Source organism: Macaca thibetana, chromosome 16 (assembly GCF_024542745.1).
Source record: "Macaca thibetana thibetana isolate TM-01 chromosome 16, ASM2454274v1, whole genome shotgun sequence".
Classification (NCBI taxonomy): Eukaryota; Metazoa; Chordata; class Mammalia; order Primates; family Cercopithecidae; genus Macaca; species Macaca thibetana.
Window position 1 is genome coordinate 38,203,556 of NC_065593.1, and position 27,906 is coordinate 38,231,461.

General features: G+C 49.4%; 1 protein-coding gene across 1 annotated transcript; it reads left to right on the plus strand.

The window, feature by feature from the left end:
- The first annotated feature begins 439 nt into the window (after positions 1-439).
- On the plus strand, positions 440-27,795 carry TRIM25 (tripartite motif containing 25). Its single transcript, XM_050764683.1, is given in 10 exon segments — positions 440-947; positions 949-1,104; positions 5,927-6,022; positions 10,247-10,480; positions 13,501-13,660; positions 15,893-15,958; positions 19,512-19,538; positions 19,859-19,942; positions 20,022-20,120; positions 23,474-27,795. Coding segments are annotated over 10 exon segments (1,893 nt in total). The 5' UTR covers positions 440-506; the 3' UTR covers positions 24,004-27,795.
- Positions 27,796-27,906: the final 111 nt, after the last annotated feature.

A 27,906-nucleotide genomic window follows, 5' to 3' on the forward strand; every position in this document is an offset into this window, starting at 1 on the left:
TTTTTTGCTTTTTTTAAAGCTTGCCCCATAGTTATGGGAACACCTCTGGTCTCAGATGAGTGCTGGGAAGGAGGGGACTTGCTCCGGGCGCAAGTTTGTGCGGAAGCGCGACTGGACCTGGGCTCTGAATCTGGGGGTCCGGGGTTCTGCACCCAGTCGTCAGCTTCCTCACCCGCAGAGTGGCCCCCAGAAGCCTCCGGGTGGTCGCGAGGATGCTCTAAACCCCGGGGGCTAAGGCCGAGCCCAGCGTCCCGCGCCCAGCCCGCGGGAGCTCTCGAGGCTCGCAGCGCGGCCGACCTTCGCCACTTCGTGGGCGACTGGCACTTCGGTGCCCGCAGGCTCTCGAGGGTACCTCGCGAGGCCCGCCCAGTCCTCGCCGCCCGCCCCTCCGCGCCCCACGTGACTTCCTGACGGCTGCAGGGACTGCCCTTCCCGGGCTAGGTTTCGTTTCCTCGGCAGCCTCGGAGCGCGGTTGCAGTAGTCGCGTCCCGACCCCTGGGAGCACCATGGCACAGCTGTGCCCCCTGGCCGAGGAGCTGTCGTGCTCCATCTGCCTGGAGCCCTTCAAGGAGCCGGTCACCACTCCGTGCGGCCACAACTTCTGCGGTTCGTGCCTGAACGAGACGTGGGCCGTCCAGGGCGCCCCATACTTGTGCCCGCAGTGCCGCGCCGTTTACCAGGCGCGACCGCAGCTGCACAAGAACACTGTGCTGTGCAACGTGGTGGAGCAGTTCCTGCAGGCCGAGCTGGCCCGGGAGCCACCCGCCGACGGCTGGACGCCGCCCGCCCGCGCCTCTGCACCCAGCCCGGGTGCCCAGGTGGCTTGCGACCACTGCCTGAAGGAGGCCGCCGTGAAGACATGCTTGGTGTGCATGGCCTCCTTCTGTCAGGAGCACCTGCAGCCGCACTTCGACAGCCCCGCCTTCCAGGACCATCCGCTGCAGTCTCCCGGTTCGCGACCTGTTGCGCCGCAAATGTTCCCAGCACAACCGGCTGCGAGAGTTTTTCTGCCCCGAGCACGGCGAGTGCATCTGCCACATCTGCCTGGTGGAGCATAAGGCCTGCTCTCCCGCGTCCCTGAGCCAGGCCAGCGCCAACCTGGAGGTAAAGAATGGCCCGGGAGGGCGCAGAGGGCAGCCTGGGCCTGCTGGGTGGTGCAGAGGGGCCACCGGGGGCTTCTCTGCCACCCTCTGGACGCCCTGGGGGAGATGGGCCTGAATTCGAGGCCGGGGCATCTCCAATGTCAGAGTAGAAAGGGGCTGGGAGATTATATAGTCCTCTGCCATCATCCATGAAGACAGGTTAGGTTGCTTGCCATAAGCCTGTCTTTGTCTGATGGTGTTTATTTTTATTTTTTTTGAGACAGGGTGTCGTCCCTCTCACCCAAGCTGGAGTGCAGTGGCAGAATCACAGCTCACTGCAGCCTTGACTTCCCGGACTTAAGGGATCCTCCTACCTCAGCCTCAAGAGTAGCTGGGACCACAGACTCGCTAATTTTTTTACCTTTTTGTAGAGATGAGGTTTCGCCATGTTGCCCAGGCTGGTCTCAAATTCCTGAGCTCAAGCGATCTGCCCACCTCTACCTCCTAAAGCGCTAGGATTAAAGGCGTGAGCCACTGCACCCCACCATCTGATGGTGTTTAGTAGAGGGTTTTGAATGTCAACTATGAACCTTGGAGGTAACCTCTGTTCCCTCACGAAGTCCTGGTGGCACCCAGGAGGTGGATATGATTTAGTTTCATTTTACTGTTGAGGATACTGAGGTTCAGAGAAATGAACTTAGCCTGACCTAATGCAGTAAATGGCCACGCAAGCATTGCGACCCAGGTTGGTTCGATTTCATAGTTTGCATTTCTCCCCATGGACCAGCCTCGTATCCAGGTCTGTAGAGTCTGGAGCACCAAACAGTCCAGGAAGCTTGAGGTCATGTAAGCAAAAGCCTTTGGTGGGCCGGAGAGTTCGTGTGATCAGGAAGGGTTGTTATTAGAGGCCTAAGAGGGAGGGTGGGTAGCCTCCCAGTAATCACTGGATCAGAACCACAGGGAGAGCCAACACTCTTGCACCATAGTGTCCTCTGTCCTGGCCGTGTGACTTTGAGCACAGGGTTTGGCCCCTGGACCTGGGTCCTCACCAGTATAGTGAGGCTGTGGGACTAGGTGGATTCCTAAGGGCCTTTCAGGTCTGCAATGTTTTTAGGTTGTCTGGGGATCATACCTTTCCCTTGTGGACTCAAAGCAGAGGCTGAAATCAAACCACCTTTTGTTACATCAGCCTAAGATCCAAAGCATGGCCTGATTTCATTTCATTCTCACAGCACCTTCAGGGAGAACAAGACCCGTCTTCGTGTTGTCAAAGGAGACAGTAGCCTGAGCAAGGTCAGAGTTGGGGGTCTGCATCCAGCTTTGTGTAGCATATAAGCTTGGCTTTTTTTTTTTTTTCCTTTTAGAGACAGGGTCTTGCTATGTTGCCTAGGCTGTTCTTGAACTTCCGGCCTCAAGGGATCCTCCCATCTCAGCCTCCTGAGTAGCTGGGACTACAGGTGTGCCACCATGCCTGGCTATAAACTTGGCTTTTTTTTTTCCTTCTTTTAGAGACAGGATCTTACTTTGTCACCCAGGCTGGAGTACAGTGGGGTGATCATAGCTCACTGTAATCTCCAACTCCTGGGCTCAGGTGATCCTCTTGCCTCAGCCTCCTGAGTAGGTAGTACTACAAATGTGAGCCACCACACCTGGCTAAGTTATAAAAAATTCTTGTGTAAAGACAGGATCTCACTATGTTGCCTCGGCTGGTCTTGAACTCCTGGCCTCAATGCTCCTCCCATCTTAGCCTCCCGAGTAGCTGGGACTACAGGTGTGCTACCACCCAGCCTGGCTGTAAAATCAGATTTTTTTTTTTTTGAGACGGAGTCTTGCTCTGTTGCCAGGCTGGAGTGCAGTGGTGCGGTCTCAGCTCACTGCAACCTCCGCCTCCTGGTTCAAGCGATTCTCCTGCCTCAACCTCCTGAGTAGCTGGGATTACAGGCGTGTGCCACCATGCCCAGCTAATTTTTGTATTTTTAGTACAGACTGGGTTTCATCATATTGGCCAGGCTGGTCTCAAAGTCCTGACCTTGTGATCCACCCGCCTTGGCCTCCCAAAGTGCTGGGATTATAAGTGTGAGCCACCACGCCCAGCCCATATATATACATTTTTTAATCTTTTCTTTTAGAGACAGGTTTTCACTCTGTCACCCGGGCTGGAGTACAGTGGCATGATCATAGGTCACTATAACCTTAAACCCTGGACTCAGGTGATCCTCCTGCCTCAGCCTCCTGAGTAGCTAGGACTACAAGCGCGTGCCACCACACCCAGCTAATATTTTAAAACATTTTTTGTAGAGACAGGATCTCACTATGTTGTCCAGGCCGGTCTTGAACTCCCAACCCCAAGGGATCCTCCCACCTCAGCCTCCCAAAATGCTGGGATTACAGGCGTGAGCCAGGAGCCTGGCCTAAACTCTGCTGTTTATTCCTAACAATAGGCCTTCCTCTGCCAACGCCTACCCTGCTGTCCTGACTTGCTGAGTCCTATAACAGGTCTGCTTTTTGAGCCCTGCTACTGCTGCCCATCACTGTTGGCAGAGCCAGTCTCAGCTGGGCAATGCCCTTGGCCTTGGGGGTTGGGTTGTCTTGGCCACTGGTATGGGCGGACTTGAGACTCTGGTGCCTCCCATGTGGAAGACCCAAGTCTCCAGTCTGTGAAGGGATCCTCAGAATTTCAAAAAGTCCTTTACCTTTGATTAGGGGATTATTGCTGCTACCAGAGTTTTTGGGTCACTTTCCTTTGGTCTGGAGTCATGTGGGCACCATTCATGATGAGGGTACTGCTGCATGTGTTTGATTAATGGTGCATCAAATCTTTCAAAATACAGGGCTCAGGGTGTAGTGCTATGAGCAGCTCTTGAAAGTGAAGCAGTTGGCAGCCTTGGGGTGTTATGAGGTCTCTTCCTGCTCGGAGGCCAGCAAGGCCGGATGTATGTAGGCCTGGTCTTTGGCCCACACCTTATCTTGGCCACTGTTAGAGGCCAGGTCGAAGGGCGGTGTCACAGAGGTCAAGTTTGAAACATCATGAGCAGCTTGGGCTTTTTGGATTGAGTTAGTGTGGCCTTGGTCCCTGCCTCCAGCCCCTACATGTGACTGTCATTGGGTTGTTCAAATCCAGATTCAAGATCAGGTTCCGCCCAGAATATCTTGGGTGGAGTTGAAGAGTCTGGAAAGTGGAAGACAGGGCTAGAGTATGTTGAGTCTGCTAGTTTCGGGAAGGAAATGGTTTTTTCCTGGAAATCTCCAGCATGCTCAGTTTGGACATGTGTCTATGATTTTAATATCAGGATCTTAGATGTGCCAGTCACTAGTAGTGTAGCTGGGGCAAGTCACTTAATTGTTCCATGCCTCAGTGTCTTTGTCTGTAAAGGCTGCGTAATTCCTACCTCATAGTGTTGTTCTTAGCTTTAAGTAAGTTAATACAGGTAAAGCACTAGAACCATGCCTGGCATACAGTAAGTGCATAATAAATACTAGCTGCTCTTGTTACAGCAGTGGTGATTTGCCTTCCCATTTCTGTGCCCCATTATTTCATCTGAGCAAGGAGGTAGGAGACTCAGATATTGATTATGAAAATTAATAGAAATCAGATGAGGATACTAGCTTCCTTCATATACAGTTTGCCTTTGTTTCTGGAGGTGGCTAGGATTGAGCAGATTTGCGGCTGGGCTTCAGCCCCTGTGAGCTGCTTCATCTTTTTTTTTTTTTTTTTTTTTTTTTTTGAGATAGGGTCTCACTTAGTCACCTAGGCTGGAGTGCAGTGATGCCATCTCGACTCAATGCAGCCTTAACCTTCCGGATTCAAGCGATCCTCCTGCCTCAGCCCCCTAAGTAGCTGGGACTACAGGTGTGCACCACCATGCCTGGCTAATTTTTGTATTTTTAGTACAGACAGGGTTTTGCCATGTTGCCCAAGCTGGTCTCGAACTCCTGAGTGCAAATGATCCACCTGCCTGGGCCTCCTAAAGTGCTAGGATTACAGGCATGAGCCACTGCGCCTGGCTGGCTGATTCATCTTCCCAGCCCTTGGTGGTCCCAGTCTACAGTGAGCCTTGGACTCTGGTTTCTGTCTCCCTGCCCTGTGAGGCTGACAAAGGCTCCCAGCTTTGTTCTGGGATTGGCAGATGCCTCTGGAGTGAACATCCTTGATATCAGGCTTATCTCTCTGGGCCCCCTTCCCCCTTCTCCTGGACCTTGACTTCTTAATCCTCTGCTTGATTGGCTCTCCAGCGTCTTTTAGCAGATCTCCCCCCTGCCCCGTTATTTGGACTGCTTTCCTGGTTGTTTGCAGTGGGAGGACTGGTCTGAGTGGCCCCACCTGCCATTACCGAAGCAGCTGTCCCAGCTCGTTCTATTCCTGTGTAAGCTTGGCCACCTTGCTGTCTTCCTTGCCTGAGTTTCATTGGCTGTAAAATGGGTAATTAGAGAAGAAACTCATAATAATATAAGCTGACATGTAGTATGTTTTTCCTAAGATCCAGGCATTGGGCTGAGTACTTACATTGTTTCAATGAATCCTCCCAATATCCCTGTGAGCTGGGGACAGTTGTAGCTATTTTGTGTCCAAGAAAACTGAGGTGAAGGACACAGTTGCACAGCTGGGAATTGGGACTGGAACCCTGGTCTGTACTGTCCTCTGAGAAGGATGAAGGGAGGTAGTAAGTATTAGAATACTTCAAAAAGCTCCAAGCAGGCAAGACTTGGGTGACAGAACTTGGGGTGGCAAGACTTGGCTGGAGTGGAAGAGGAAAGAATCTATCCTGTGGGATAGATCCAGGGATGGCTTCTGGTGGGGCTGGGCTGAAGAGGTGCATTCTCACCCTCATTTGTTTTCCCTGCAGGCCACCCTAAGGCACAAACTAACTGTCATGTACAGTCAGATCAACGGGGCGTCGAGAGCGCTGGATGATGTGAGGAACAGGCAGCAGGATGTGCGGGTGAGTGGCAGGGCTCTCCAAGGCCAGCCCTGCCCTGTGGCTTCCCTCGCCTTCCAGGCAGGACAGGCGTGGCTCTCACCATGACAAGGCTGGTGTTGGGTGCACTCATGGTGTCAGAATGAAACATCAACCTTGCAAAGCATGCAGACCGCTGTGTGTCCGAGAGAGATCCTTTGCAAACCCGAACCGAAAATTACCTGTAAGCCCAACTGTGGGGGAAATCATTATAAATTAGGGTTAAAAAGTAGTAATTCAAAAAAATGATTATGATATAGAGTGGGAGAAAAAGAGGAAGCAAAAGTATATACCTCCTAGGGTTGCATTTATTTACAAAAAGGAAGTATATTAGTTTTGTAGGGCTACTGTAACAAATTGCCACCAACTTGGTGGCTTACAACAACAGAAATGTATTCTGGCAGAGCTCTGGAGGCCAGAAGTCCAAAATCAAGATGTTGGCATGGCCACACTCCTGAAGTCTCTAGGGGAGAACGCTTCCTTGCTTCTTACAGCTTCTGGTGGCTCAGGCATTCCTTGGCTTTTGACTGCATCACTCCAATCTCTGCCTCTGTCTTCACATATCTGCCTCTTCTTCCCTTAGTGTCTTCCATCTCCAATAAGGACCCTTGTCACTGGATTTAGGGAGCACCTGGGTAATCTAGGATGATCGAATCTCAAGATCTTTAATTGCATCTGCAAAGACCTCTTTCCTCAGTAAGATTACATTCGCAGGTTCTGGTATATGGACATGTCTTGGGGGCCCAGCATTCAACCCATTACAGAGAGCATGGAAAGAAACTGAAAGGGAATATTACAGAAGGATCAGAGTGGAGGTGTTGGAGTGGTAAATTAGGAATGGTTTTGTTCCCCCTGTTTTTCAGATTTTCAATACGTTTAAATTGCTTTTAAATGGAAAGATCAGATTTTTACCCCTTTTCAGAGCTGCAGCACCCAGTTTTATGGCAGCAGTTATGGTTTAATTAGATGAGATCTAGGTTAGAATACCAGCTCTGTCACATACTAGCTTATGTCGCTTTGGTCATGTGGACAGATCTTCGAGCCTTCGTTTCCCAGTTTGCACAATGGAATCACAACTTTCTGAAGATGATTGTGAGACAAATGAAAGAATGCACGTGAAAGTACCTGTATTTGTTAGAGGGCAGGCTATACTACTGTAACAAAGATACACCAAAATTCAGAGGCTTAAATATGATCGAAGTTTATTTTGCCAACTGACAGTCCAAACCCACACATGAGTAACCGAGACTAAGGGTTCATGTGATCATTCAGGGATTAAGGGTTCTCCCTTCTTATTACCCTACTATTCTACAAGGTATTGTCCCAACCTCTTTGACTGGAGCTGAGTTACCATTACATCTTTGTTCTAGCCTGTGAGAAAAGGGACAAAGAGGAAGTGGAGGACAAGCAATTTTCCTTTACACAAGTGATACAGTGTTGCACATATCATTCCTGGGCGTGGGTCATTGGAAGGAGTTTTGTCACGTCACCTAGCCTAGCTGCAGGGGAGGCTGGGAAATGTAGTCTGAGTAGCCACATGCCCAGATGAAACTCCAGGGATGTTCCCTTACCAAAAGGAAAAAAGGGAAAATGAACACTGGGGGACACTTGTAGTCACATTAGAAGTCGCACAGTAAAAGATTGGCAGAGAAGGCTGGGCACGATGGCTCACGCCTGTAATCTCAGCACTTTGGGAGGCCAAGGCGGGTGGATCATCTGAGGTCAGGAGTTCAAGACCAGCCTGGCCAACATGGCGAAACCCCATCTCTACTAAAAATACAAAAAATTAGCCGGGCGTGGTGGTGCATACCTATAGTTCCAGCTACTTGGGAGGCTGAGGCAGGAGAATCACTTGAACCTGGGAGGCAGAGGTTGCAGTGAGCCCAGGTCACATCATTGCACTCCAGCCTGGGTGACAAGAGTGAAACTTCATCTCAAAAAAAAAAAAAAAAAAAAAAAAAAAAAAAAAAAAAAAGCCGGGAGCGGTGGCTCACGCCTGTAATCCCAGCACTTTGGGAGGCCGAGGCGGGCGGATCACGAGGTCAGGAGATCGAGATCACAGTGAAACCCCGTCTCTACTAAAAATACAAAAAATTAGCCGGGCGCTGTGGTGGGCGCCTGTAGTCCCAGCCACTCTGGAGGCTGAGCCAGGAGAATGGCGTGAACCCGGGAGGTGGAGCTTGCAGTGAGCCGAGATCGCGCCACTGCACTCCAGCCTGGGCGACAGAACTAGCTAGACTCTGTCTCAAAAAAAAAAAAAAAAAAAAAAAAATTGAGGAAGAAATACTTGAATTCCTCTCTTCCAGTCTACTGACTGGGTATTTGCAAAGAAGAGAAGTTTATTTGGCTCAAAGTTCTAGAGGCTGAGAGGTCCAAGAGCGTGCTTCCGGCATCTGGTGAGGATCATCCATGGCGGAAGGATGGAAGGCAGGAGAGCGGGACAGGAAAAAGGAGGTCAAACCCTGTGATAAGGACATGAATCCATTCATGAGGGCAAAGCCCTCACGATCTAATCACCTCAATGGCAATTCAGTCTCAGCATGAGCTTTGCAGGAGACATTCAAACCATAGCAGCTATTGAGGCTACCCAAGACGTGAAACAAAATTGCAGCTGCTAAAGCAGTGCTGTCCGGCAGAAATACAGTAGGAGTGCAGATGTAATTTTAAGTTAATTTGAATAGTACATGAGATTTATTTTATTTTATTTATTTATCTTTTTTAGAGATAGGTCTCACTCTGTCACCCAGGCTGGAGTGCAGTGGAGCAATCATAGCTCACTGCAGCTTTGAACTCCTGGGCTCAAGTAATCCACCTGACTCAACCTCTACCCCCCTTAACTCCCCACTATCTAGGAGTACAGTCCATCTAATTTTTTTTTTATTTTTGTAGAGAAAGGGTCTCTCTGTGTTGCCCAGGCTGGTCTTGAACTCCTGGCCTCAAGTGATCCTTCTGCCTCGGTCTCCCAAGGTGCTGGAATTATGAGCATGAATCACTGCACCTGACTGAGATTAATTTTAATATTACAGTTTATTTAATTTGGTATATCTTAAGTATTATTCTTTCATCATATCATCAATTTAAAAGTTTTAAGGTATTTTAAATTCCTTTTTTTGGTATGAAACCCTTGAAAGCCAGTATGTATTTTACACTCATGGCAAGTCTCAGTTTGGACTAGCCACATTTCACGTGTTCAGTAGCCACATGTAGCAAGTGGCTATGTTATTGGAAAGTACAGTTCTAGAGCATGATATTCTCTAGAACTTTTCCAGAGCTGCATCCTGACTTTTTATTTTGTTTTGTTTTTTGTTTCGTTTTATTTTGTTTTATTTTTATTTTATTGAGAGAGTCTCACTCTGTCTCCCAGGCTGGAGTGCAATGGCACGATCTTGGCTCACTGCAACCTCTGCTTCCTGGGTTCAAGCGATTCTCCTCCCTTAGCCTCCCAAGTAGCTGGGACTACAGGTGCATGCCACCACAACCAGCTCATTTTTGTATTTTTAGTAGAGACGGGGTTTCACCATGTTGGCCAGAATGGTCTTGATCTCATGCTGACTTTTATTTTTAAAAATTGCCCATGAACCACCTTTAGCTTAAGAAATAAAATATCATTGACGCAGCCCCTCCCATCTGTTTCTCCCTTATTCTACCCCCTTTACTCTCTTCCAGAAGTAACCACTCTCCTGAATTTATTTATTCATTCTCACGTGTTTCTTTGTGCATATAACCATTCTGTTTGTTTCTAAGCTTTATTGAAAGAGCATCATATGGTGGATCTTCTTCTGCAAGTTGTTTTTCTCTCATGGAGATTTATCCAGGCATAGCTCCAGTTTATTAATTTTCATAACTCTTTAATATTCCATCCTATGAATACCTCCCAGTCTTCGCATAAAATCTTCTGATGGATGTTCAGGTTGATTCCAGGTTTTTGCTACTTCAGACAATGCTGCCTGTGAACATTCTTATGTGTGTCTCAGGGGCAGGTGGCTGCGATTTTTTGTAGCATAGATTCCTAGGACTGGAGTTGCTGAGTCAAAGCGTATGAGCACCTCCAAATTTATTAGATATTGCCAAGTTGCTCTCCAAAGTGGTTTGTTCTCCCACAAAATACAGGTAAGAGTTCCTGGAATCCCACATCTCACCAATGCTTGAGGCTGCAGCCTTAGCATTTTTGCCCCTTTGATGAGTGTCCTCTTGCCTTGGCCCTCTCAGATGACTGCAAACAGAAAGGTGGAGCAGCTACGACAAGAATACACGGAAATGAAGGCTCTCTTGGACGCCTCAGAGACCACCTCGACAAGGAAGATAAAGGAAGAGGAGAAGAGGGTCAACACCAAGTTTGACACCATTTATCAGATTCTCCTCAAGAAGAAGAGTGAGATCCAGACCCTGAAGGAGGAGATTGAACAGGGCCTGACCGAGGGGGATGAGTTCGAGTTTCTGGAGGTGGGTCGCCACGAGACATTGTTGAATGGTTTTTGTTTTTTTGTTTTTTGTTTGCCTGAGATCATGCTGTTGATAATAAGGCCCTCAAGGAGCTGGGGACTGGAAGAGGTCACTGGAAGCATCCCTGAGACACATGCTGTATTAGTTTTCTGAGCTGGGCAACAACTTACCACAAATGTAGGGGCTTCAAAAAATGTTTATTTATTCTCTCAGAGTTTCTCTGGCTCAGGAATCTGGACATGGCTTTATGGGTGGCCTGCATAGGGTCTCACCAGGCTACAGTCTGCAAGGGAAGGCCAGGCTGTTTCCTTTGGAGCTCAGGGTTGTCTTCCAAGCTCATGTGGTTGTTGGCAGAATTTAGTTCCTTACGGTTGTAGGACTGAGGCCCCCGCCCTCCAATTTCCTGCTGGTTGTCTCTCAGATTGATAGCTGACTTCTTCAAGGCCAGCATGAGAATTTCTCCTCTAGAAAGGTGCAATCCCTCTTTTAAGGGCTTTTACCTGATTAAGTCAGGTCCACCCCAGATGATTGCCCTTTTGACGAACTCAAAATCAATTGATTTGAGATGCTAATTACACCTGCAATATTCCACCCCCTTTGCCATATCACATAACCTAATCACAGGAGTGATATCCTATTTCATTCACCATCCTGCCCATACTCAATGGGAGGGCATTGTATAGGGTATGTACATCAGTTGGGGTCAGGGGCTTGACCCCATCTTAGAATGTTGCCTACCACACACACTCCACCTCTTCCTCCTATCCTTCCTCCAGCAGCCCCTGGAAGTGTGTGTTAGTAGTCCCTTTTGCATTGCTATAAAGGAGTACCTAAGACTGAGTTATTTATTTATTTTATTTATTTATTTTGAGATGGAGTTTTGCTCTTGTCGCTCAGGCTGGAGTGCAGTGGCGTGATCTCGGCTCACCGAAACCTGTGCCCCCAGGTTCAAGTGATTCTCCTGCCTCAGCCTCCCGAGTAGCTGGAACTATAGGTATGCACCACCACGCCCAGCTAATTTTGTATTTTTAGTAGAGATGGGGTTTCACCATGTTGGCCAGGCTGGTCTCGAACTCCTGACCTCAGGTGATCCACCCGCCTTGGCTTCCCAAAGTGCTGAGATTACAGGTGTGAGCCACTGCGCCCAACCAGACTGAGTAATTTATAAAGAAAGGAGGTTTATTTGGCTCACAGTTCTACAGGTTGTACAAGCATGGCATCAGCATCTGTCTGGTTTTTAGTGAGGCCTTTGGTGAGGAAGGAAGCGTTTACTCATGGCAGAAGGTGAAGCTGGGAGCAGCCATGTCACAGGGTTAGAGAGGGAGCAAGAGACAGAGGAGGAGGTGCCAGCTTCCATTAAACAACTAGTTTGTGCAAGAACTCACCTGTTACCATGGGGAGGGCACCAAGCCATGCATGGGGGATCCACCCCCGTGACCCGCACACCTCCCACCCTGCCCCATCTCCAACATTGGGAATCACATTCCAACGTGAGATTTGGAGGGGACACACATCCAGACTGTATCAAAGTATCTTTCTAAAGCATGGGCCCCCTGCTATTTCTGGCCTCATGTCCCTTAGCACGGCCTGCAGGGTCCTGGGTGACTGGGCCCTGCCTGTGCCAGCAGCCTCATCTCTTATCACCCACCCCTGGGTCATGCCCTGTGCACTCACTGTTCCCCAGACACAGTGGGTGTGGGCGGGATGCCACGCCGGGCATTCTTGCCTAGTGAGTCGTATCCTTCCGGGGCCTTGGATACCATTGTCCTGCCATATCGGTGTTCCCAAGCATGCCCCACTGCTTCTACAGTAGCATTGGGTGATGTTGTTTCAGATGTGCATTTTTTTCCTGGCTGTTTTGACTGTAAGCCCATCTCTTATTACCCCCATTCATCCTCCTGCAAATCTGACCAGCACATAGCAGAGTGCTTGGCATATAGTGGTGTGCCCCATTGGTTGAGTGACCTGCAGCTCTACCTGAAAGGCCTAGATTCCTTGTTCAGATCGGAGTGGGGAGACAGTGCAGAAGTGAATGGGAACCTTCTCTCTGTGCACTGAGGCCTGATGTGTGCCTAGTCTGGATGGCGTTAAGTTTCATCCCAAGTGCTCATTCCTGTCTGTTGGAGTAGCTGCCCCGAGCGCTTGAAGGATCTGAGTGCACATCTAGGCCTCTTGATACTGTACAACCCTATTTTTCTCAAAGTTTGGGACTTCCAGGAAGACTCTCCTTTCCCATAAGATATTCCCTGGCTGGAGACCGGGCGCGGTGGCTCAAGCCTGTAATCCCAGCACTTTGGGAGGCCGAGGCGGGTGGATCACGAGGTCAGGAGATCGAGACTATCCTGGCTAACATGGTGAAACCCCGTCTCTACTAAAAATACAAAAAACTAGCCGGGCGTGGTGGCGGGCGCCTGTAGTCCCAGCTACTTGGGAGGCTGAGGCGGGAGAATGGCGTGAACCCGGGAGGCGGAGCTTGCAGTGAGCCGAGATCACGCCACTGCACTCCAGCCTGGGAGACACAGCGAGACTCCATCTCAAAAAAAAAAAAAAAAAAAAAGATATTCCCTGGCTGGAATCCACATCCCTTGAGATGTTCCTGTCTCTTACCAGAATGTGTGATTAGAGCTGTTCCCCTAGGATTGGAGTGGTCCTGAGTTTCCTGTGCTTTTCCACCCTCAGCTAGAAAAGTGGAAAGAACATCGTCCTGGGGGATCAGAAGAACTCAGTCCCAGCTGTGTCTGTGCCCCTAGCTGGTGGAGTTCCTGGCAGGCTACCGGCCATGTCTAGACCTCAGTTTCCCCATCTGTAAGATCAGTGACCTCTAGGGACCCTTCCAGCTCCAGATTACTGTGTCTTCAAGTGTTATTTAAACTCCTGGTGACCTCTGGCCTGTAATTTGAGAAGGCTGATTGAACTTAGCACTCTTGGGCCTAGGGGAGAGCTTCCTGCCGTTGGTGAAGACTGAGCCCAGGTCCCAGTTTCACCAGAGCTGCCTGCACTAACCCCCTGGCATGTTTCAGAAAGCATCAAAACTGCGAGGAATCTCAACAAAGCCAGTCTACATCCCCGAGGTGGAACTGAACCGCAAGCTGATAAAAGGCATCTACCATAGCACCTTAGACCTCAAAAACGAGCTGAAGCAGTGCATCAGGCAGCTCCAGGAGCCCACCCCCAGCTCAGGTGACCTTAGCAGCCCCCTGTGGAACCCTGTAACCCGATGGGTCCCCTCAATGTTTTGGGATGGGAGACTGGGGCATGATCCCGAGCACTGGGTCCTGAGTTTCAGGGCTCCTGAAACATCCGCCCTCCATCTGGAGGCTGGTGGGGAGTCTGCTTCATCTTGACATTTTAGGATCTTTCCTAAAGCATTTTTGGGGACTTGATGTTCATGCTTGGACTTTCTGAACAGATAGGCTCTTTTGACCTGTGATCTTGAGGCCAACTTGGATGGGTTTTGAATGGGCTAGGGCTTGTTACTGTGTTTGGTGGGGGAATGGCTCGTTTGGGGGAGAAATCTAGAATTCCTCTGACACCCCCTTTTCATCACTCCATATCCAATCCATTGCCAAATTTCACTTCTTTCAATCTCCTGACTCAGTCTGCTGATCCTAGCGCTGCTTGCCTGTTCTCCATTGCCATCACCTGTCGCCCTATGACTGTGGCAGCTTCCTAAACCCTCTGCATCTGCTGTGGCAGCCAGAGAGGTATTTTCATGATGCAGAGCTCATGTCCTGGGACCTATTCTGCTTTGCCCTCTCACTAGGCTTCCCATTACTCCCTGATGCAGACCAAACCCTTGACCCTGGTCTAGAAGCCAGCTCAGGCCCTGTTGGTCTCTCTCCAGCCCCAAGGTGCCCCCCGCCCTCCTCTGGTGCATCTCTCTGCATTCAGTTCCTCAAATATGCAAAACTTCCTGCCACAGTACCTTTGTGTTTGCTCTTCCCCACTCTCCAGAAGGCTTGAACTCCACCGTCTTCACTCATTAACTCCTCTCACCCTTCAAAGATCTCCAAAACATTACATTTATAGCCAGCCTCCCCTGCCACGGCTCCCACTCCTCAGACTGGGCCCGGGGTCCTCATCATCCTCCTGGGGCTCTTGCATGGGCAGTATCGCACTCTTCCTTGGGATCCCCATATATCTCCCTCATTAGGTTGTGATCTCTATGAGGTCAGGGGCTGTGGCTTATTTATTTATTTATTTAGAGACAGGATCTTGCTCTGTTGCCCAGGCTGGAATGCAATGGCATGATTATAGTTTACTGTAACCTCAAACTCCTGGGCTTAAGCGATCCTCCTGCCTCAGCCTCCCGACTAGCTAGGACTATAGATACACAATATCTTGCCTGGCTAATTAAAAAAAAAAATTTTTTTTTTTTTTTGAGACAGAGTCTCACTCTATCACCCAGGCTGGAGTGCAATGGCCCAATCTTGGCTCACTGCAACCTCTGCCACCTAGGTTCAAGCATTTCTCCTGCCTCAGCCTCCTGAGTAGCTGGGATTACAGGCATGTGCCACCACACCCAACTAATTTTTATATTTTTAATAGAGACATGGTTTCACTATTTTGGTCAGGCTGGTCTCGAACTCTCGACCTCAACTAATCTGCCTGCCTCAGCCTCCCAAAGTGCTGGGATTACAGGCGTGAGCCACTGGGCCCAGCCTAAAAAAATTATTTTTTGTAGAGCCAGGGTCACGCTCAGTTGTCCAGACTGATCTTGAGCTCCTGGCTTCAAGTGATCCTCCTGCCTTGGCCTCCCAAAGCACTGGGATTACAGGCTTGAGCCACTGTGCCTGGCCTGTCTGATTTTTCTTCAACGCTATTTCCCTAGTGCCTAGCACAGAGCCTGGCCCATAGTAAATCTCTGTTGTGTAGCCCAGGATTGGGCTTGAATCTCAGCTTGGCCTGCCGAGTGTCCTTGCAGAAGGGCTTCTGAAATCGGCGGCGGTGCAGCCCCACTGTGGAAGTGCTGCGTGGGGGCAAAGCTATAGGTGGCTGGTATGTGGGAGGAGGGAAGAGAAAGAACGGTGGGAAAGGAACAAGTGTTGACCCAGCCTCCGCTGCACGACCTTGATCTCATTCAGGAGTCACATCAACCATGAGCAAGGTGAAGTCATCCCCATTGTGTACTCGAAGAAACCAAAGCCCAGAGAAGTCCAGAGGCCACCGAGCTGGGTGCTGGTGGAAAAAAGACTTGACCCTCGCTACATTTTAAGTCAGAGAAAAGAGGGAACACGCCAAACTGGTTCTTAGATCACCTTGTTTGTAACTCTTGTAAAGGATGGGATGGGGAAGGTTGGAGGAAGGGGCTGTCTGTGTAAACCCTCTGCCTGCCCAGCGAACCATGGCAAAGCTGGCTTCTAAGGTCAGTGAGAGGAGCCACACACACTGGGCCCTTCTTCTGTGACACAGGTGACCCTGGAGAGCATGACCCAGCGTCCACACAGAAATCCACACGCCCTGCGAAGAAGGTCTCCAGTAAGTAGCCCCACCCCTGTCTCCATGGCAACAGCATGGGCTGTGGCCTCCCCAGGCTCTGGCCAAGTCACTTCCAGCCCATCCCGAGTCACTGTGGAGCCTGGACCTCAGTGGGAAAGAAGTTGGCGGCAGTCCCCACTGCAGGCGGTTGCAGGGCTGTGGCAGAAGCTCCCCTGTCCATCAGCATTGCATTTTTGGGCTGCCTGGAACGGCAAGATGCCTGAAGCTGGCTCGTTTTGAGAAATATTTACTATACCCAAGTCCCTGGACAGAGCCTTGGGTGAGGAGACTGATGGTGGTCCGGGAAGGGCAGAGGCTAAACCTCCTTGGCATCTCAGCAGCGTTCAGTCTCTGGGTTGTAATGGGCTTCTGCTATTACCATGTTTCTCAACCTATTTTTTTTGTTTGTTTGTTTCTCACTATTGCCCTCCTCCTGCTTCATCCCCTGAACCATTTGAGAAAATGTTTTTCCTAATTACAACCCATGAAATTTTAATACCTCCCATCTACTGCATAACTGTTTATGTTCTGTGCTTTTACACATAAAAAGAGTAATCTTTTTTTACTCCCCCTGCCCTAAGGATCCATTTTTGCCCTCCTAGGGGTACTGTCCCCCTCACTGGGCAGGCACCTGCCATTGACATGGGGGTTGGGGAGAAGAGTGATCCTGTTCTGCAAATGTGGACAACAGTGATATCGAGACCACAGGATGATTGTGAGTGATGAGGGGACACTGACTGTGAGAGCTCTTTATGAGCCATATACCACTGAAATGTCCATATACCGCTGACATGCCCATATACCGCTGAAATGTCCATATACCACTGACATGTCCATATACCGCTGACATGCCCATATACCGCTGACATGTCCATATACCGCTGAGATGTCCATATATCGCTGACATGTCCATATACCGCTGAAATGTACATATATCACTGACATGCCCATATACTGCTGACATGTCCATATACCGCTGACATGTCCATATACCGCTGAGATGTCCATATACGGCTGAAATGTCCATATACGGCTGAAATGTCCATATACCGCTGACATGTCCATATACCGCTGAGATGTCCGTATAACGCTGAGATGTCCGTATACCGCTGACATGTCCATATACCACTGAAATGTCCATATACCGCTGAGATGTCCATATACCGCTGAAATGTCCATATATCACTGACATGCCCATATACTGCTGACATGTCCATATACCGCTGACATGTCCATATACCGCTGACATGTCCATATACTGCTGACATGTCCATATACCGCTGAAATGTCCATATATCGCTGACATGCCCATATACTGCTGACATGCCCATATAGTGCTGACATGTTCATATACCACTGACATGTCCACATACCACTGAAATGTTAGCTGTCATTGCTTCCCTGAAAAGTCGGTGTGAACCCAGGAGGGCTGGCTGCACACTGCTGGTGTTGCGGGGGATGAGAGAGCCAGGGCTTGCTCTTTTTTGTTGTTGTTGCTTGTGCATAGTGTTTAGGTCTCCTGTAGCAGGCAGAGTGTGGTATCGGTCCCTGAATGGAACAGAGTCAGGGCTGGGATGCCTGGTGCAGATGGAGGAGAGAGCCCTTAGCTGGGCCGGAAAACTTCAAAGGGTGCTTTGTGTGAAAAGGGAAGTGAAAGAGCAAGTGGAAAAGTACTGTTGGCCTGTGTTCTTCCTCAGTCACCTTCCTCTGAAAGCTCGTCCCTCGGTATGAATGAGTTGGGGATGTTGGCCAGCAGGCAGGTGTGTTCCCCGGTGAGGTGAGGTCCTCCTGTCACAGCAGAATGACACCCTGGAGAATAAAGTTCGGGAATGAATCAAGGCTCCTGTAGGCTGAAATGGGGAAATAGGGGAGGAGGGATGGACTAGTCCCAATGCAGAAAGATGTCTAAGGGTAGGTGATGAGGGAGGTGCCTGTGCCCTAGACTGATGTCACAGCCTGGGCCTCCCAGGATGCTGGTTCACAGGGAGTAGGTGGGAAAGTGGCAGAAGGTGAGGAAATGGGGCAGAGAGTAAGCGACGGCGAGTGATGTGACTTTGAAGTAGGAGAAGCGGTAGCGGGGTGTCATGGTGTGACAGAGTTCTGGTGGGGAGGTAGAGGGTAATAGGAGAGAGCGGGGCTTATCTGTGATGTCAGGTGTCCTGCAGGTGGGCAGAGAGATAATTTCAAAAACACCCTTTTTTGTTCCAGTGTTGTGGAAGGTGGCAAAGAAGGAACCTGGAATCTTCTAGCCCACTTGAGTGGACTTTGGACTCACCTGGAGGGCTTGTACGCCAGATTGCTGGTCTCACCCCCCAACCTTTATGATTCAGTGGCTCTGGCTTGGGGCCCAAGAATTTGCATTTACTATTTTTTAAGAGACAGAGTCTCGCTCTTTTGCCTAGGCTGAAGTGCAATGGTGCGAACAGAACTCATTGCAGCCTCAAATTCCTGGGCTCAAGTGATCCTCCTGCCTTAGCCTCTTGAGTAGTTAGGACTATAGGCATGTGCCACCAAACCAGGCTAATTAAAACAATTTTTTTTTTTTTTGTAGAGATGGGATATTGATATGTTGTCCAGGTTGATCTTGAACTCCTGGCCTCAAGCAGTCCTCCCGCCTCAGCCTCCCAAATTGCTAGGATTGTGGGAGTAAGCTACAGTGCCTGACCAATAATTTGCCTTTTTTAGGGGTTCTCCGGTGATGCCACTGCAGCTGGCTTGGGCACCAGACTTTGAGAATGACTATTTTAGCCAAACTCAGTTCCTGTTGGTAGACACTCCAGATATTTTTAAAAGATTTGGCAATCTTTTTTTCTTTTTCTTTTTTTTTTTGAGACAGGGTCTCATTTTTTTGCCCAGGCTGGAGTACACTGGCAAGAACACAGCTCACTGCAGCCTCATCCTCCTGGGCTCAAGCAGTTCTCCTGCCTCAGCTCCCAAGTAGCTGGGACTGCAGGTGCGTGCCACTAGGCCCGGCTAGTTTTTTTTTTTTTTTTTTTTTGTAGAAATGGGGTTTCCCCATGTTGCCCATGCTAGTTTCTAATGCTTGAGCTCAAGTGATCCCTGCACCTCGGCCTCCCAAGGTGCTGGGATTCCAGGCGTGAGCCACCGTGCACCCAGCCCTTGGCAAGCTTTTTTTTTTTTTTTTTTTTTTTGCTGATTACCTATTTGGTTTTTATTTGTGTTTTTTCCTTTATGGAAATATGATTTACCTGCAGTAAATCTCTTTTTTCCCTGCAGAAAATCTTAAATGTGCAGTTAGATCTATTTTGACAAATGCATACCATGTGTTACCATTATCCAAATCAAGATAAAGGATTTCCCTTGCTCCAGAAAATTCCTTCATGCTCCTTATTAGTCGGTCCCTGCCCCCACGACCACTCATGCTGGTTTCTATCACTATAGATTCATTTTGCCTGCTGACTCCTTCTATTTTTCAAGTTAAAACATCCTTTTATTTGTCTGGATCAAATTAATGCACATGAATGTTACTATTTTGAAAATGTCATTGTGTTGCACCTTAAAAGATTTTAATTCTGAAAACTTTCTTTTGCAGAAGAGGAAAAGAAATCCAAGAAACCTCGTAAGTTATACATTTCTGCAACTGTTTATTTCTTGAGACTGCCCAAGCACAGAACTAAATGCTGGTAGAGAGAGTCGACCTCGCTCATCAGGGTTCCGTGGTGGGTTCTATATGAGTCCATTCTGTAATGGCAGCAGGTCTGAGGCTGGAGGGGAGGACAGCATAAATGAGATGAATAAGGTGACTTTAGCCTGGTCTGGTGTCCCCTGTGTTGCCCTGCTGTTCAGGCGTGTGTTTGTAGAAGCGGGTCTTAATCAGTGTGGAAGGGAGTAGAGGCCATCCCGTTGCTCTGTATTATGTTTCTCTTTCCTTACCCCCAGCCTCTGTCCCTGCCTCATCCAGCAAGCTTCCCACATTTGGAGCCCCGGAACAGTTAGTGGATTTAAAACAACCTGGCTCGGAGGGTGAGTTATCACAGGCAAGGAGCTTTGGGGTGTCCACTCGGAGTTTGTTCTGCAAATCGCTCTCTGTTTCCTCTCCCAGCTGCAGCCAAAGCCACCAGCTCGCATCCGAACTCAGCAGCTCTCAAGGCCAAGGTGCTGGAGACCTTCCTGGCCAAGTCCAGACCCGAGCTCCTGGAGTGTGAGTAGCTTCGGGGCTGGTGCGCGGTTCCACTGGTTCCGTCTCTTCTGTGCCGCTCTGTGCAGCTCTCTGAGGCCGCTGGCTGGCTGTATCAGCCGCTCCCCTTCACTTGTCCTCTACTTTGTTGCTCCCTTATTTTCTCCCAGTCATCAGTGCCTTTCTTTACTTTTCCTAACCAGCTCAGGTTTCACAATCGGTCCTTTGACTCTCCCTCTTGCCGTCTAGTCTGGCCCAACTGAGCTCACCTTTCTCTGTGGGTTGGCGCCTGCATGTCCCCAGCAGAGAAGGCAGGGCGATTGTGGTCACCAGCCTTCACCAGGCGTCCCAATGCCGGCACACCTGCCCTGCATCTCCTGTCTCCTCCCCACTACTCTCCAGAGCCACCATTCCCAAGACTTCCCACTGGCCATAGCTCCAGCCTTCTCCCTGTCCCGCCCACCTTCTGCTTCACGGAAAAGACAGACACTGTAAAAGGGGCTCCCCCTGCTCTGTTACTGTCATCGCATCTGCTTCTACCGTGCCCCCTTTCTCACCTCCTGGCCCCTTTCCCAAGGCTAGTCCCTGGCCCTGGGCTCTGGAGTCTGCTCCCCATGCGCTCTCTGGAATCTTCTGCTCTTTCTTAGGCCTTCCCATTCCCATCTCTTCACCCTCAGCATCTCTACCTAGGCTTGCCTATCTGTAGCATGTTTACATCTCTCCAAATCACAAAAACCCAGCAAAACTGTCTCAGCTGCAGCTCTGTTTTCTGCCTCCCTTTCACCAGAATGCTTGTTAAAAATACAAATTACTAGCTGGGTGCGGTGGCTCATGCCTGTAATCCTAGCACTTTGGGAGCCCGAGGCGAGTGGATCACCTGAGGTCAGGAGTTCAAAACCAGTCTGGCCAACATGGCAAAAACCCATCTCTACTAAAAATACAAAAAATTAGCCAGGCGTGGTGGCACATGCCTATAATCCCAGCTACTTGGGAGGCTGAGGCACGAGAATCACTTGAACCTGGGAGGTAGAAGTTGCAGTGAGCTGAGATTGTGCCACTGCACTCCAGTCTGGGCAACAGAGTGAGACTCTGTCTTAAAAAACAAACAAACACAAACAGAAAACCCCAAAAAACAAATTCCTGGGCCCTGTTCCAGTCCTACAAGATGAGACTCAGGCAAGCACAGAAAGCTGTATGATTAGCTCATTTCCTCCATGATCCTTTTGAGGACAGTTGGGGAAAAGCAGCTCTGCAGATTGTCTACATTGGTGGCTCTCAGCTGTAGCCACATGTTGGAAGCCTGGGGAGCTTTTAAAATCCTTGATGCCAGGCTGTCCCCCAGACTGGTTCATTCAGAATCTCGGTGTTTGGCTGCCCAGGGTTGCAGTGTGGGGCCGAGGTGGGAGCCTGAAGTCTAATCCTCGTGCCACTGCAGTCTGACCTGTGTCCTGCCCTTGACCCAGGCAGCTCTGAGGTCATCAGTGTCCTCTGTGTCACAAAATCCAAGGGATGCCTTTCAGCTTTTATTTAGCTTCACCTGTCAGTGGCATTCCTCCTCCTTCTGACACTCTCTCCTCTTGCCCCTTGAGCCACTATACCCCCGGGGTTTCCACCCACCCCTCCTTTGCAAACTCGTCCAACCTGGAAGTGGGTGGAGTTCCGTTGTCAAGGCCAGGCCTAGGGCCCTCCCACTTTCCGTCTTCTTGTTTCCTCTGCACCCATGTGCAACTCTCCAGGCAGCACCTGCCAGTGGTACCCACTTCCATGTGGTGGCCAAAACCAATCACTGAAAAATATAGCCCTTCCTTTATCATAAGCAGCTGCAGCAGGCTTGGTGGGGATCTGTGGGTCCCTTGCTTTCTCAGGCTGGCCTTCTTGTAGCCCTCCGCTGTCCCTGCCCCCCATGAGAGGCCCAGACCAGCCCTGGGCACAGCTAACTCTTGCCCAAGCTGCTAGCAGCGGTGCTGAACCACATGTTTCAGGAGCTGCTGTGCACTCTGTGGCAGAGCCGCATAAGCCGGGAAAGTAAAGTTCTATCAACTTAGAGCCTTTTCCACCCCCAGCTTATTCATTTTGCCTGGGGGAAACTCGGGCTTCAGTGAAAAGTGTCATGTCCCGAGCCACCTAGCAAGTGAGTAGGGACAAAAGAGACTAGGGTGAAAGCCCAAGTCTCTTGGTTCCCAAGTTCCCAAGCTAGGGTTTGTCCCTGTCTGCCTTGCTGCCCCATAAGCTATCTCCCATGGGTCCAGGATCACTTGTGAGGGCGGAGGCAGAGGAGATTGAGTATGGGGACGACACTAAGGGGAGCTTAATCCTCAGATGTCCTGGAACTGCTTGTAAATGGCAGAAAGGGCAGGGAGGGCATGCTCGTGTCACACCAAGAATATAGTCAGGCCATGTCTCTGCTTACAGACCTCGCTTGGCTCCCTGCTGCCCACCAGTTAAAGTCTAGACTCCTGAGCCCTTCCCTTTCTAGCCCCATCATGTTTCCCTTCTCCTGATGCATCTGTGTTCCCAACCACCCAGCTTCCCCAATCCTGGCACATGCCAACCCTCTTGGCACTCTGTGGCTTCACCGTCTCTGTTCCTTCTGTCTGGAACAGCTTTTCTCTCTCTGTTCTTCTCTGTCTAGTTCTCATCATCTGTTACTTGGCTCCAATTCCAGCCTGCCAGTGAAATGTTCCCCAACTGTAGCGTCAGTTGCCTTGTCTCTGTGTCCCTACAGTGTGTGCCTACCCTTTTGGCAAAGTGTGAGTCTCCTGGTGGTGTTACTGATGGACTTGCCTTGCTTGTTGGAGTGTGAACTCCGTGAGGCCAGGCACCTTGTCTCTCTGGTTCACGGTCGTGTATCTTGTGCCAGAATCTGGTGTCAGTCAGGTGCCTGGTAAATGGTTTTGGATGGATGAATGGACAGACATATGGATGACTGATAGATGATAGATGGCTGGCTGGCTGGACAGAATAGATGGATGAATGGATGTATAGATGCGCTGATGAATAATGGTAGGTAGATGGATGGATAGATAAATGGACAGATGGATAGATGGGTGGATAGATTAATGAATGAATGGATAAATGGAAAGGCAGAAGGATGGATAGATAAGTGGATAGATGGATGAATGGAAGAATGGATAGATAGGTAGATAGATGGGTATATGGATAGATGGATGGATGGATACATGGATGGATTGATAGATAATGGATAGATGGATAGATGGATGAATAGACAGACAGATAAGTGGATGGATGGACCAATGGGTAGATGGGTGCATGGATGGATAAAACTAGTGAATAAATAGTACCACTTTGGGAAAGGTCTAAAAGTGAGAGCACTTTGGGCCCCTTGTAATTAATTCCTTGGGATGATGTTTTCTCAGATTACGTTAAAGTCATCCTGGACTACAACACTGCCCACAACAAAGTGGCTCTGTCAGAATCCTATACAGTAGCTTCTGTGGCTGAGATGCCTCAGAACTACCGGCCGCATCCCCAGAGGTTCACATACTGCTCTCAGGTGCTGGGTCTGCACTGCTACAAGAAGGGGATCCACTACTGGGAGGTGGAGCTGCAGAAGAACAACTTCTGTGGGGTAGGCATCTGCTATGGCAGCATGAACCGGCAGGGCCCAGAGAGCAGGCTCGGCCGCAACAGCGCCTCCTGGTGCGTGGAGTGGTTCAACACCAAGATCTCTGCCTGGCACAATAACGTGGAGAAAACCCTGCCCTCCACCAAGGCCACGCGGGTGGGCGTGCTTCTCAACTGTGACCACGGCTTTGTCATCTTCTTCGCTGTTGCCGACAGGGTCCACCTGATGTATAAGTTCAAGGTGGACTTTACCGAGGCTTTGTACCCGGCTTTCTGGGTGTTTTCTGCTGGTGCCACACTCTCCATCTGCTCCCCCAAGTAGGCAGGCTGTAGACACTTGGGCTGACTGCCTGCAGAGGTCCCAAGACCCTAGTGAAAATGCAGCAGGCAGAACTCTCCTTAGACAATTCCCCAAGAGGTACCAAGGATTGGGAGCATGGGAGGGGAGCTGGTGGGAGGGTGGGATATGGGATTTAGCCAGGAAAGGGGTGAGGGTGATTGTGTTGTAGGTGAGGAGGCATTTCCACCCCTCGGTGCCTATCAGGGCAGAGTGACCTGCTCCCCATTGTTCTGGAAATCTCCAGGCTGCTGGGCAGCTGGGCAGAGCTCTGGGGAGTGAAGTCATGAGTGCCCGATTCCTCTTAGAGAAAATCCATAGCTACTGTAGGTTCTGTCTTGGGTCACTTGGATCTGAAGGCTGCCCCTTTGCTCTCTGGGGTAGCCTTCAGATCTTGGTGTTTTGATTACTCACTATAGATGTTTTTAAAATTCCAAAGTCATTGAGTTTCAATATTATATAACCTCCATTACCCGCATGTTGGGGCTCAATCTCCTGGTTATTATCTGTGCTTGAGGAAACATCCACAGCAGTCTCTCCCCAGAACAGAGTTTCCTAAAGAAGCATGCCCTCTTCCTCCACTGGAACATAGTGCATTCCCTTCCTACCCTGCTCACCCATCGCCCCCCCATTGATGGTTTTCAAACAGGAAACTTTTCAGCTAAGGCTTCAGACCGTGATTGGAATGAGCCTGTGTTGGATTTGTGATTCAAGATCACGGTGACCCTGATCCAGTTTGGGTGGAAATCCTTCCCAAGTATCATGAGAAGCATCTTGGCAGAGATGCTTTGGTGGCAGCCATGAGCTTTGCTGGAGGCCTTGCTTCCCATATCCTTGGCTGAGGGGCAAGGAACTCTGCCAGGCGAGGGGGACGCTGCCCTGGGTCAACAGAAGCCTGGTGGGTTTGCTCGTGTTAGAGTGTCCTGCCTTCTTACTGACAACTCTCCTTAGCGATAGCCTCTCTCCCCTGGATTGTGAGATATGGAGTGACAGTGCAGGTACCACTGAGGCTAGCACAGTCAAGCAGCCAGCTAAGCTGGATGCCTGAAGCCTGCTATCACGCAGACAGGCTGTGCAGCTGCCTCGGGGACCACACTAGGCCACTGGCTGGGGCGTCAGCCTATCACCAAAAGGGTCTTTTAGCAAACCTCATGGGGAACAGGAACATTCCTGTTCATCCCTGGCCACAGGCTGCAGACCCAGCACTGGACCTCGCGTGAGTCAGAGCCTGGGGCTGGCCCTAGCCCCTTCTACTGCCTTCCTCGTTTGAGCCAATTCTATAAGCTCACATTGATCAGGGAGGGAAAGAGCTAAAGAGGGTCACACCAGTGGCTATTTTCCCTGCAGTGTTTCTGTGCGGTGAAAATAACCCAGTCCACTAAGGGGCGGGAGTGAATGGATTGCTGGATTTTCCCCAAGCTCCTTATAGCCTGATGTCATCAGGATGTGAGTGTGAGGAATTTACCCTCTTAAAATGAAATGAGTCCAACTCTGGGCTTTGCTTAGAGGAGAGCTTCTGTCAGGCTTTTTATAATATGAAAAGAGGTCACCATTGGGGAAGTAGAGACCCCAGACCTTTTCATATGGATATCTGAGAATGTAATGTATCTCAGGCCTTGTGCTGGAACTCTAGGGCACTCTAGGCAGGCTCAGAACCCTTGATATTCCTTACAGGTACACACCTGACATGCAGGTACTTACCTGATCGGTGTCATCTCCTAACAAGGATTTTCAGTTCCTCGAGAGCAATAATCTTTGTAGGAAAGACATCCCTGCAATAGATGATATGTGGTCCTTAGAAGTTTTCTTCCTTTACTACTTGGGAGAAAAGTTCTTTGGTGATTCTTCTCTGCTTTTGAAGATGATCAAAAGCATCTTCATTGATTTTCTGAAACGAAAGCCTTGTCTGAAACCAATTAATACTTGGGAAACAGCTGGGCTTGGAGGAGTAGAATGCCAGAGATAAATCCATGGCTCCTGCTCTGGCTTTCTTCTGCAGAAATAAGGGCAACAGTAAGGCCCCTTCCCTGGCAAATGTGCAGCTTGGGACAGGGAAGCATGAGACCCTCTGTTTAAAACAGAGTCAAGTAGGTAACCAAAGCCAAGCTCTGTGCAAGGTGCTTTGGAGTTGTAAATTGAGGAATGCATCCTTGCTGTCTTGAACCATTCTGTTTGCAATGGTAAGACCTTATGTAACCTAGCCTTGCAGGGCCGCCACACACCCCTGGAGTCCTAGAGTTGGAGGAACCTTTGTATCCATCTGACTTCTTATTTTGCAGAATATGATGAGAAAGTAGAGGATCACTCTGTTCACCACTCTTGCTGTTCCATTAGGGAGGAGATGCCTGCTAGCATGTGTGAGGGAAACACTCTGGTACACCAGAAAGTATCAGAAATTCCCAGAAACACACACATAAAATACTATCCTAGACCCAGGTACTGGGGACTGTCTCAGTCAGTGTGGCATGATAAATAAAAGGTTAGAATCAAGTCTTTGTATTTTTCAAGATGTGGTAGCTGATTATTCCTGTTTTAAGTACTCTGAAATCGATCTGTGCTCAATAATACTAATATGTTATCTTTTACCATATTCTGCCTCTTACTATTGATTTTAATTAGTTAGGAGTATTTGAACTGTTATTTCTTGAGCTTAATATTTTTTTAGAGTTAATTCTTTAAGGAGATAATCACGGCTGTAGACAAGGCCAGGGCTGGCTGATGTGCCTTAGAAGCTTTGAATGCAATAAAGCGGTGTTTGGCATTCTCTCCTGCATTGTAGTGCGGGTAGAAAATGCTATTTGTTCGTCATACTGTTGTCAACAGATGAGCCGCCCACTACAGACGGCTACTACGCAGGGACCTGCCCAGGCCCCACCCAGGGGCTCCCAAATGTCGAGATTTCTGCAGACCTATAGCCAGCACACTTAGTCCTGCCCCAATAGAGCTCCTCTTTGGGAAGCTTTTGATAAGGAATTCTCAGACCGATAGGATGTCTGTCTGGGCTTTGCTGCGGGACAATCTTAACTGCGGGGGCTAGGGGAAAGCGGGGGAGTATTGATCAAAGAGTAAGCCACACACGGATAATCAGTTGCTAGGGATGGAGGTTTGAGGGTTCATTATATTATTCATTTTACTGTTGTATATGTTTGAAAATGTCTATAATAAAAAGCTTTAAAAAAAAAAAAAAGAAACAAAAATAGTTCAGGGCAGCAATGGGTCCTCCCTGTTCAGTGGATTTTATCCTTGTTTCAGTTGGGGTAGGAGTTCCAGGAGGTGCAGATTGGAGGTTGTCTAAAGAATTGGACTGGCCTTTGTCCCTGCTTCCTGGGAGGGAGACTTTCAGTCCTTGACATTTCCAGGGTAATAGGAGTGTCTTTGTTATTTGTGAGGCCATGGGATCACACCTGAGCTTATGCTAAAAGGTGGGATGACTCAGAGCTGGGGCTGGTCACCAGAAAGACTGACCATGTGATTAGAGGGTTGAAACTTTGAGTCAGCCTGCCCTATGCGGTGGGGGACTGGAGGCTGAGTTTAATCATCTGGCCAGTGCTTTAATCGATACATCATGAAACCCCAATAAAAACTCTGGACACTAAAGCTCAGCACAGCTTCCTGGTTGGTGAAGCCGTGGCTGTGCTGGCAGGGCAGTGTGCCCTAATTCCACGAAGAGGGGGCATGGGAGCGCTGTGCTCGAGACCCTTCCAGACCTTTCCCTGTGTCTTATTTGGCTTGTGGAGCTGATTTGTATCCTTTATAATAAAACTAATCATAAGTATAGTCGTGAGTTCTGTGATTTTTAGTGAATCATTGAACCTGAGGAAGGTCATGGTACCCTCCTGGGATTGTAGCCAGTTGGTCACAAGTGCTGGTGGCCTGGGATCCCCACAT